The 11,517-nt window shown below is 40.1% G+C and overlaps 1 protein-coding gene across 1 annotated transcript; it reads left to right on the top strand.

Annotated features, from left to right (window-relative positions):
- The first annotated feature begins 2,171 nt into the window (after positions 1-2,171).
- On the top strand, positions 2,172-7,421 carry LOC147983456 (2-oxoglutarate-dependent dioxygenase 11-like). The gene is made up of 4 exons (XM_087539509.1): positions 2,172-2,632; positions 4,647-4,894; positions 5,914-6,235; positions 7,176-7,421. The coding sequence occupies exons 1-4, from the start codon at positions 2,348-2,350 to the stop codon at positions 7,419-7,421; spliced, it is 1,101 nt and encodes a 366-aa protein (XP_087395635.1). The 5' UTR covers positions 2,172-2,347.
- The last annotated feature ends 4,096 nt before the right edge of the window (positions 7,422-11,517 follow it).

Raw genomic sequence — 11,517 nt, 5'->3', positions numbered from 1 at the left:
AAAAAATGTGGAAAGCAACTAAGAAACATAAATAAAGGAAAGAAAACTAGAAAAAAAGAGGAAAACAAAGTTAATGAAGAAAACAACAAATACTGAGGAAAGTAACAAAAGAAAACCAAAGAAAAAAAGAAAACAAAAAACCAAAGAAAAATGAGTGTAGAAAAGAAAAAGAAAAGAAAACAAAGAAAACTAAAGAACAACGAGTAAAAAAACATGAAGAAAAAAAGAAGAAGAAACAAAGAAAATAGTAGAAAAACAAAGAAAAGGAAAAACCCCAGTGAAAACCAATAGACAAATTAAGAAAACTGGTGATAAACAATAAAACTAAGAAATACAAAAAGCCGGAAGAAAAACATGAAAAAAATAGAAAAAATATAAAGAAAAAAAACTAAAAACAAAGTGTACTAGTGAACCAAATGCATCAAACATAGTGAGCGCACCGTGCGAGCGAGTGAATGGGCCGGCTCATTACTGTAGCATGTAGAAAATAGCTTCCGCATGACGTCAGATACCGCTCGCTATAAGCGAGATATAGTTCTCGCATAATCATTGACATGTGGATACCGTCCATCATATTTCGTTTATAGATTAATTCATATTGTACTTGTCTATGAGTTTTTTTTTACAATATTCAGCCACTATTTGTTACTCCCTCCGTCCCATAATATAAGAACGTTTTTGGCACTATAATAGTGTTAAAAACGTTCTTATATTATGGGACAGAGGGAGTAGAAGATACTTTATACATGTGGTTACCTGTTGTAAGAGACATGCATTTTAATTAAAAAAACAGCCATGGGTTTTGTCGTCTTGTGATTTCTAACCTCTGAAAAATAAAGGTCGTCTCCCGGTTTCATTTCAAAAAAAGTTCACAACTGCATGTACAAACTACAAAGGATTGTTTTAGCCTAGCCACAATAAATTTGCAAGTGTGTCGGTGCACTTAGAGCATCTATAGCCGGTCTTCCAAAACTCCTGGTATATGCCTGGGTGAACAGTCCGATCACTAACCGGTTACAAAATTCTGACTCGGACGGGCTCTTCATATCACCCCATATGCTCAGGCTAACTGGCACCCATATCCATTCCAAATGTTGGGTGAATATGGGGCCCATGTGCGTCTATCACGTCGGATCCAGACGCGCTGCCCCATCCTGACCCCACATATATTCATGTACATCCAGATCCCAGACCAAAGCCTAGCCACTCCACTCCGCCCCTAAGCTCCCTTCCAGCGATTTCCGGCCTTCTCCGGCACGACGGACAGCAGATTCAACTCCGACGACCACTCCCGTTTCGTTGACCGGGGCATCGTGCCACGCCGGAAGGAGGAGGCTATGGCCGTCTGCATGGCTCTCCGCCGCTCCTGAGAGGAGTGCGTTCGACCGGGGTCACCCTCGATCCGACGAGAATCTTTTGCGTTGACAAAGTGGTGCTCGGTCACCAAATCTAGAGGCTCGACTTCCATCTATAGCCCGATCTCCTGTGCAGAGTCGTATGAGTGTTAAGGGACCTATGCGCCCGCCGTGCAAAGCAGGGGGGCGTAGGAGGCCGAAGCCCTCCACACTACCGAATGCGGCGTTGCGCAATGCCTTGGACGAGAGGAAACCGTATGTGGCCACATCCTCCAGAAGCGGCTAAGGAGGAACACGTGAGCCCTCAGCCGAGAGCAAAACTGGATGATCCGTGCCATGGCCGGACTACACCCCAAAGAGGAGAAGGAGGACCGTGACGGGTCGGACAACTCCGAAGATGAGCATATCCGACTTGATCCATTTTGCGTCTTCGAGTTCCATTTCCATGACAAAGACGCCAAGGACGGGGGCAAGGGCAAGGGCAGCCGTCGATGATTTTTATCCATAGCTTACTATGTATGTACAAATGCCAATTGTTGGTAGTCCAATGGCATGTATTGATTTAGTTGCCGGACGGTCTGTATGGAATCGTAGAGATGGTTTACTATGCATGTGGTCGTATGGATTTGCAGTTTGATAAATGAGGTACAACTTTGAGGTGTGAGCGATCACTGCCCGCGGACATGAGAGGGAGGATTAGCTATATGCGGCTAACAGATGCTCTTATCCGAGTTAAATTCGGCCCTTGGCCGCCGGCCATATTTTTAGCATCGATGGGTAAGTCCAAACACATGGATCGGACGGCCTTCCGGGCGAGCCAGGCGAGGAATCATTCGCATTTTCTGACTCGTTTCATGTAGTAACAAACATCACAGCACAGCTTAGATGTCATCATGAAAAAAACATCGCAGTATATAATAGCCTGATCGATGGCTGGATCCCTGCAACTTTACTAGCGAGAAACACTCTTAGTGAACAATTAGCTAGCTACGATGGAGGTGGAGGCAGCGAGTGGCAGCGCCGGCGAGATCCGGTGGTCGAAGCTGGGAACGTCGCTTCCCGTCGCGAACGTCCAGGCTCTGGTGGCGTCCGCCGGCGAGCTGACGGCCGACCAGATCGAACGGTATGTCCAGCCGGACATCAACGCGCACGCCGTTCTCCCCGAGCACTCCGGCGAGGTTCCGGTGATCGATCTCAGCAACCTCTTGAGCCCCGAGTCCGTCGAGGCAGAGGTCGCGAAGCTCAGGTTTGCCTGCGCCGAGTGGGGCTTCTTTCAGGTGCGTCACTACTTTAAATTGCTTATCATTTCCATGCAAAAAAACCGGCACGTACGCAACTTTAGGCCATATTGGCCAACCAGTTCTTTATGTCTTCACTTTCTAGGCAAAAATATCGTCTAATTGCATGTTAAACATGTTGTTGTTGAAGCACCAACACAAGCACAACAAATACTACAAAAGACTTTTGTTCCGGAAGACTCGTACATTTCTTTCGGATCAAATTGCCCAAAAGATGAGCATGGTTAGAGAGGCCATTGCCTTCCGGTCTCGTTAGATAAGCCAACCCACCACTCCTTGGTGGATTGCAACAAGTGCCGGTTCAAAGTATCGATATATTCCAATTATGGCCATCTTTTCATCATGCCCCAAAGCCTGAGTGTGAAGTGGCCACACATGAAGAAGAGGTGGTCCGCCAATTCTTGAGTTTGCTTACATGGAGGGCAAAGGCCACAAATTGTCCGGTCACGCTTGGCCAGCCTATCCGTGGTCCAAATCCAATTTTGGGCGGCCAACCAAGCAAAAAACTTGATTTTAGGCGGGGCCCAAACTTCCAAGACAACATGCTCCATGGGGGAACGGACGGTGCCAAGGAATTGAGCATTGTAAGCGGATTCCACCGAGTAGACTCCGTTGTAGTGTGCATCCAAGTACTATCATCCTCGACCTCCTCAAGAAGAATGAAGTCACAAAGTGGCCCCAAGCACAACAAATTTCTGAAAAGTGGTCAACAGAGAAGCTTGATGAAATTTGGATCTTGGCAACCCACGCCTCATCCTTCAAGGCCCCCTGAACTTTCCACATTTTCCTTGCAGACGCCTCATAAATGAGGGGCGCTGTGTCCTTTAGTTTGCTATCATTCATTCAAGGGGAGTCCCAAAAGGGCGCCCACTTTGGGTGGTAGCGGGCGCAAAGAAGTTGGATGCAATTATGACACGAGAGTAACAACTTTTATACTCATGGGTGTGTTGTGACACAGACATGTAAATGTTATTCTCTTCTTAATAAATCGGAGAGGCAAATCTTATTTCATGGGTCCATAATATACTACGAAAAACAAACAAAATTTGTTTTGCTCAGCCGTTGGTTGACTTGATCTGTTAGCCTCTATTACTTGAGATTATGGACCTTATGTTCCTTAAATACAAAAAAAACTCTGTTCCTAACCACAATATAGAGCCGTATGACTAATAATAATACACATAGTTGAATGAACATGAAAGAATCAAAAACTTTTACCAAAAGTATAAGTAAATAAAAAATATTCTCCAAGACAAAGAAAAACATATATCTTGAACACTAATTTCAAATTAGCACAAAAAATAAAGTTATGTCAAAAAATAGAAAACCATGGAAATATTTACAAAAACAATAATTCATAAGTTTTAAAAACAGTAACTCATATGTATTCCCCAAGTAATAGAATTCCTAGGAAACTCAAAAATAGTGTGGTAACAATAATGGAAACTCGGAAGAATGTAGATACTTCAATATTCTTCATAAAATAGTCATGAGATTTCTCAAATTGATTTGGTATTTTTACAAATTAATTATTTTTATTTTTCTATATTTTATTATTTTTGACTTAATATTTTTAATATTCTCAGTAACTTTTCTAGAATATTTCCACTTTAAAATATTTGTAACTTACTTTAGTTCTAAAACTTATAGATTTATTCATATTTACAATTATATGACTTTTTTCCCTTGAATTTTTTCTTAGTATTTTTATTATTGATTTTTCATATTTTTCCCACTTATTTACAACTCGGCTCCACATGGGGAAATCATCACAACTTCATTTCTCATATTGCTTTGATCATTGTTAGGGACTAGATTAGCCAGGTTTAAAAAGTTTAAGGCCTGGGATATCTCATACTGGAATTCAAGGACAAAATTTTGAATTGGCCTAGAGATTATAAAAAACTCTAATAATTACTAGATTCGATCATTCCATCGCTCAAAAGTATGTTTGATTAAGCATGACCATTTGTGCAACATTTGAAATTTGTAGGTTGTAAATCATGGAATACCAGATGAGGTCATCACAGGTATCAAGCATGATATTCAGAAGTTCTTTCAACTCCCGTTAGAAGTTAAGAATGCCTATGCTCAGCGCCCAGGGGATCTTCAAGGTTATGGCCAAGCGTTTGTTGTCTCTGATGATCAAAAGCTAGACTGGTCTGACCTGCTTGCCCTCTTCGCCCAACCAACCCAAGGCCGTGATATGAGTTATTGGCCAAGTCAGCCCCATACTTTCAGGTCAGACTGTGTGCATGCTTGAAATTTGTAGATGGATAAGAAATGGCAGGAAAATGTTCCTTCTGTTCAAAGCATCATATTAAGAAAAAATGTTAATTTGGCCGAAACTCAAGTTGAATCCATATTAGATTAAAAAAACTTATAGGATTATCTTGGTTACACATAATCTTTTGTTAAAATGGACGGAATTTTGAACTAAGGGCATTCTTTTTCACTGCTATAGTGTGCCATGTTTTGGTGTGTGACATTTGAAGCATGATTTTGACAATTCTGGATTTCCTTATGCATATGAACTACTCTGTGTGTTTGTTTCACGCAAAAATGTTTATTAGCTAATAATATATACTCTTAGGTAAACGAGGAGGGGTATCAAACATTTATGTTGGCCTTATTGTATTATTCGTTTTTAATGTTATGCTACCCTTTGATTATTCAACACCAATACAAACTAAACTTAGTGGTGATTAAGATTTTATTTATTTGATTCAAGGCACCCTTTATTATTCATACGCAAATTGTTTTACTCCTAACTAGGCTAGGGACTCAAAGTAAACTACTATGATCCTTTTATGTTTACACATGTGTATATAATGACACCAACCTCACCCGAGACCCTAATAATTTGTTACCTTTATTGCTGAGTTCTACCAAGCCCTGGTCAATTTGGTGAATTCAACAAAATGTTCTTTACAAAGCTTATATATTGAAAATTTACTAAAATCCAGAAAACAAACAAAGGGAACTAATGGACATTGAGTTTTTTGACAAAATAAATTGATTTTACATTTTACAGGGTAATATTTTCATCATAAATATCTAGCAGCTAAGTTTTTATATGGTTCAAGGTACTGCCCAACAAAGGGCTAGACCAGGGATCATACAAGCAACAAAAAAATTGGGCTTGTTATTTGTATTTGATACTAACACAAGCTAGGTCCGGTCATACAAAGGTCCTGGTATTTCAGTATGTACCAATACCTAGCATTAACATACAAACACTCTTATGGTTATGATCCCAGGAATTCTATTGAAGATTACTCAATGGAGCTGATGAAACTCGCTCAAACCATTAGTGTCTTCATTGCCAAAACACTAGATGTTGCTCCTGAACTACTGGCAGACAAACATGTGGCACAATTTCTTAGGATGAGCTACTACCCTCCATGCACGTCAATGCCAGAAAAGGTTCTAGGTTTCTCACCGCATTCTGATGGATCTTTTATGACTATTCTGCTTGAAATTAATTCAGTTCAAGGCTTACAAATTAGAAGATCTGGTGCATGGATTCCTGTGAAGCCACGTCCTGATGCACTACTGGTGAATGTGGGTGACCTTCTTGAGGTATGCTTCATAAGACATGTTAAGTTAGTCAACTAATAATCAATTCAAGGCTTACAAATAGAAGATCTGGTGCATGGATTTCTCTAAAAGTAATTGTCATATAAGACAGGAAAAATGTTTTTTTGCGATCCATACCTGTGCTTGGGTGAAGATAAATCCTCAATTCCATAACTTTGCTCTTCCCACTTAATTACAAACTCCAAGACGCACGCACGTGGGTGCACATGCGCACACACAGACACAACACCAAATGAAAGGGCTTATGTCCGATGTGTCATCATGTGTTACAATTTTCTGCTACCGGAAATGGTGAAAGTACTTCTCAATTTATTGAAGATCACATCACTATTTTTACCACATTGTATGGTGGTTCAAAAAATAACCATAACTTCGGGTTAGCGTTAGCACTATTTCTAAATATTCTTGAGACTTTGAAGGGACAAAAAACTAGAAGGCCCACCTAATCAAACAAGTGAGGCGTCGAGCTACCTTTTGTAGCCCTCGCCCTGCATCTAGCCAACTCTGCTAAGAAACTTCATTCATGGTTGAAGAAAACACTAATTGCAATTTCTCCTTGGACAAGCCACTTGGTTACTATTGTTCCTATTCTCTGTTTGCCAGCGGGATCAAGTTACAATAAACAAAAAAATTGGAAATGTTCAACAGTTTACCAATTATGTTCTTTCAGTTCCTTCCAAGAAATCTTGATCGAATAAAGCGAAAAAAGTAAGGCCCTACAAGCAAAGGCACCTTTTTCTAGAGATCAGGGTTGGATTATTGAGAAAGCAATAGTTGAATGGTGTCTACGAAAGTTTTTCATGTACAATGTTGTGTGTAATTTTCACACTACTTCCTACTTTATATGAATAATGGACTATTTTTTCAAGGATATAGATGAGAAGCTTGATATTTGTTTAAATTAATTTTTATATTATTATAGATTTTGTCGAACGGGAAGTACAAGAGCATTGAGCATCGGGTCACCATAAATGCCCACAAGGAGCGACTATCTATTTCAGCATTTCACGTCCCAACCTATGGTGGAATAATTTCACCAATTTTGGGAACTATAGAAGAGAAGATGTTATACAAGGCAGTGGGAGTAGAAGAGTATGCAAGACTTTATTTCGCAAATAAAATAGAAGGAAAGAAAGCCCTGGATTATGCTAAGTTATCTGGAATATAAGGATACCCTACTGAACTTTGTCATTCTACATAAAACTCTTAAACTACTATTTGATGTGTCATTGTAATAGATATTTATTTCTCATCAGGACCAATCAACAAGATGTTTGTCACTTCATTTGAATATATGCATTTACTTTTGTATATATATGCTGAAATTCTTCTACTGCTATAGTTGTGTGGTATTTGAAAGACAGAAATAGGTTTATCGCAAACCATTGTTCCAAGCCATCCAAGCAAGAAGGGTGGCACCAAGGGGAAGAAGAGAATAATAGACTGAGAATACAACCGTCCTATTAGCCACCCAACCAATTGTTGGTACTTATTTTGTCTAACTGAGACTACTGCCATCTCATTATGTTCACACTAGGATCATGTAGATTTGATAGGCTTTGACCTGTCCGGCGCACTTCTATTGTCTGCCCGTAGTATAAAACATTCTAAACATTTCCGCAATGATCAAGTTGAAGAAACACCAATGCATATTTTTTGGGACTGCAAATTTTCTCAAGATTGTTAGATGACACTGATGCCGAGCAAAAGAAGAGGAATTCCAGCCTTTGATGAGAACGCCCCAAGAAGGTTTCATGGATATAAATGTTCTAGGATGTTGGGATATTTGGACTGTTCGAAATGGAAAAATTGTTACAAATGAAGTTCCAAGTGTCGTAACCTGGAGATACTTACTTAAACAAGACTTGATACTTTTGTGCCATAGATTAAAGGCTAAGAACTTGAAATGACAAGATTGGCTGAACACCCATCTGTGATGTTCGTGTTTGTTTAAGAGTTACATGCTTTGTCTTTACACTAGGAAACATGTTCGTGCATTGCACGGGAGTAAAAAGAATCACCCCTCATGCACACACTCGATAGCATCAACAAATCAATTCTACTATGCCACACAACAGACAACATGACAAGTGGTGTTGTATAAAAACGTAAAGGTGGGATGCTTTTTTGTGTGTACTCAAAGTGTTTCCAAAACGCTTTATGGGCATAATTTCAAACAATATGGAATTCAACATTAAGCTACTTGTTTACATAAAGCTTGTATCAGCAGTTTAGTGCAATTCATCGTATATGAATTGGTTGTTGTGCACTGCACGAACTAGAGAGGATGATTGTGTACATATTGTAATCTTTAGCATATGGTACCTGGTAGAAATCAACATCCCATGTGGTCCGAATAATATCTTCTGTGAGAGCATCAAACTATCATATCTACTCAATTTAAATGGTGTAAGAAACATGTATAATAGGCATTTCCAAAATACCCCATATAAAGAAGGTATCAGTTAAGGTTGCAGCCGAAACATAATTTTAGCAATGATTTACATGAAAGATAATAGCATATATATAATCTACAGAATTTTCTGAGTGATTTCTGTATATAACATGTTAGATTTAGAGTTAGAGTTCGAAAGATATGAATATTTTGAATAACATTTGATTCTATAAAAAAGAGAAATGTTAAACAAAGTTGCCGGGCTGAAATTCCAATATTGTGTAGTCTATCCGCTAAGAATTCAGAGGGAAAGGGCCCATCTGCTAAGAATTCAGAGAAAAAAGGGAGAAAAAGAAAAAGGGGAGAAGCTGGGGAGCCGACGGGCATTGTTTAGCACCGGTACGTCCAAATGCAAGGATCAGAGGACCTTCTGGCCAAGCCGGCCGAGCCATTAGTCGCATCTTTTTCTAAAATCGCAATTTATCTAACATTCCAGTTCTGTTGGATCGAGCCCATCAGAAAAAGATTAGCAAGCAGCAACCCTAATTAACTGCATAGTAGCTAGCCTGTGAATCGCCTGATCAATCACGTAGTGAGCTGACTGGCTGAATGGAGGTGGAGGCGCTGAATGGCAGCCCGAGCGACAGCAGGTGGTCTAAACTCCGCGGTGTCCGCTGCCGGCGATCTGACGGCTGACATGCTCGAACGGTAGTACGGTACAACTTTAGCCGGACATTGATGCCGATGCAATCCGACGATGTTTCCGTGATCGCCCGACCTCGGCAAGCTCACAAAGTCCGAAGCTTAGATTTGCCTGCGGGGACTGGGGTTTCTTTCAGCTAGTGTCACTGAACTCGCCAGATGTTGTATGTTGTTTTACCCATAGTTTTAAATAGCTGGCTAATAGCCTTTTCAACAGTGCCGTTAAATGATCGCATTCACAAATATCCCGCTATAGCTCCGCTATAGCGAATTTGAAGGCCCCCCGCTATTTTTCATAGCCCGTTATTTAAAACATTAGTTTTACCACGTGGTTCTAAAACTATTCTTTTCAATCAGCCAACCACGCGGCGGGCCATTCAAGAGAACTATGCACATGGTTGCTGTTTCCATACCCATTGTTGTACTCCAATAAACAACTACCAAATTTTCTGATTTATGTCTATAAGTGGATGGAACCTCAGGTCTTAGATGTTAGGTTTGGCTACGATGTCTGTTTGGTATTAGGCCCAGGCTATCTGCGCCCCTTCATCAACTGGATAGGTGTAGACAGTTTGTTGCTTAGACGGCGGCTTTAGTCTTAAAGGGTGCTTGAATACGTTTTAGTCTCATGACTAAAAGTAGTGAGACTAAAACTTGCTAGCCTCACCCATGCTTGGATCCAAATACTAAAGAGACTAAAATCAAGTTAATAAGCATTTATTATCCTCCAAACCTTCCAATCCAGAACTCGCATGTGTTAAAGAGAGGAGTTAAATGAGGAGAGAGGGGACTAATTCATATTTTGGTAGGGGTAACGTAAAACTTGCAACAACAAAGTAGAGGACGTCTAACTTGTTTTTGTAGGGCATGTTGTGATGTGATATGGTCAAGACGTGATGAGATATAAGTTGTTGTATAAGATGATCATGTTTTGTTGAAGTTATTGGCAACTGGCAGAAGCCTTATTGTTTCTTTATTGCATAAGATGCAAGAGCCAAATAATTTCTTTACCTTATCGCTATGCGATAGCAATAGTTGCAAGAGCAGTAGTTGGCGAGATGACCATGTGACGACACATTGATATAGATCAAGATGATGGAGATCATGGTGTCATGCCGGTGACGATGGAAATCATGACGATGCTTTGGAGATGGAGATCAAAGGCACAAGATGATGATGGCCATATCATGTCACATATTTTGATTGCATGTGATGTTTATCTTTTATATATCTTATTTTGCTTAGTTCGGCGGTAGCATTATAAAATGATCTCTCACTAAATTTCAAGATAAAAGTGTTCTCCCTGAGTATGCACCGTTGCTGAAGTTCGTCGTGCCCAGACACCATGTCATGATCGGGTGTGATAAGCTCTACGTCCATCTACAATGGGTGCAAGCCAGTTTTGCACACACAGAATACTAAGGTTAAACTTGACGAGCCTAGCATATGCAGATATGGCCTCGGAACACTGAGACCGAAAGGTCGAGCGTGAATCATATAGTAGATATGATCAACATAATGATGTTCACCATTGGAAGCTACTCCATTTCACGTGATGATCGGTTATGGTTTAGTTGATTTGGATCACGTACGTGATCACTTAGATGATTAGAGGGATGTCTATCTAAGTGGGAGTTCTTAAGTAATATGATTAATTGAACTTTAATTTATCATGAACTTAGTCCTGGTAGTATTAGCATATCTATGTTGTAGATCAATAGCTCGCGATGTTGCTCCTCGTTTAATTTTTATATGTTCCTAGAGAAAACTAAGTTGAAAAATGTTAGTAGCAATGATGCGGATTGGATCCGTGATCTGAGGATTATCCTCATTGCTGCACAGAAGAATTATGTCCTTGATGTACCGCTAGGTGACAGGCCTATTACAGGAGCAGATACAGACTTCATGAACGTTTGGCTAGCTCAATATGATGACTACTTGATAGTTTAGTGCACCATGCTTAACAGCTTAGAATCGGGATTTCAAAGACGTTTTGAACGTCATGGACCATATGAGATGTTCCAGGAGTTGAAGTTAATATTTCAAGCAAATACCCGAGTTGAGAGATATGAAGTCTCCAACAAGTTCTATAGCTAAAAGATGGAGGAGAATAGCTCAAGCAGTGAGCATGTGCTCAGATTGTCTGGGTACTACAATCGCTTGAATC

This window comes from Triticum urartu, chromosome 2A (genome assembly GCF_056163025.1).
Source record: "Triticum urartu cultivar PI428250 chromosome 2A, HENAU_Tu73, whole genome shotgun sequence".
In the NCBI taxonomy this organism is placed as follows: domain Eukaryota; kingdom Viridiplantae; phylum Streptophyta; class Magnoliopsida; order Poales; family Poaceae; genus Triticum; species Triticum urartu.
The sequence above is the reverse complement of the archived record's forward strand: the minus strand, read 5'-3'. Positions and strand labels throughout refer to the sequence as shown.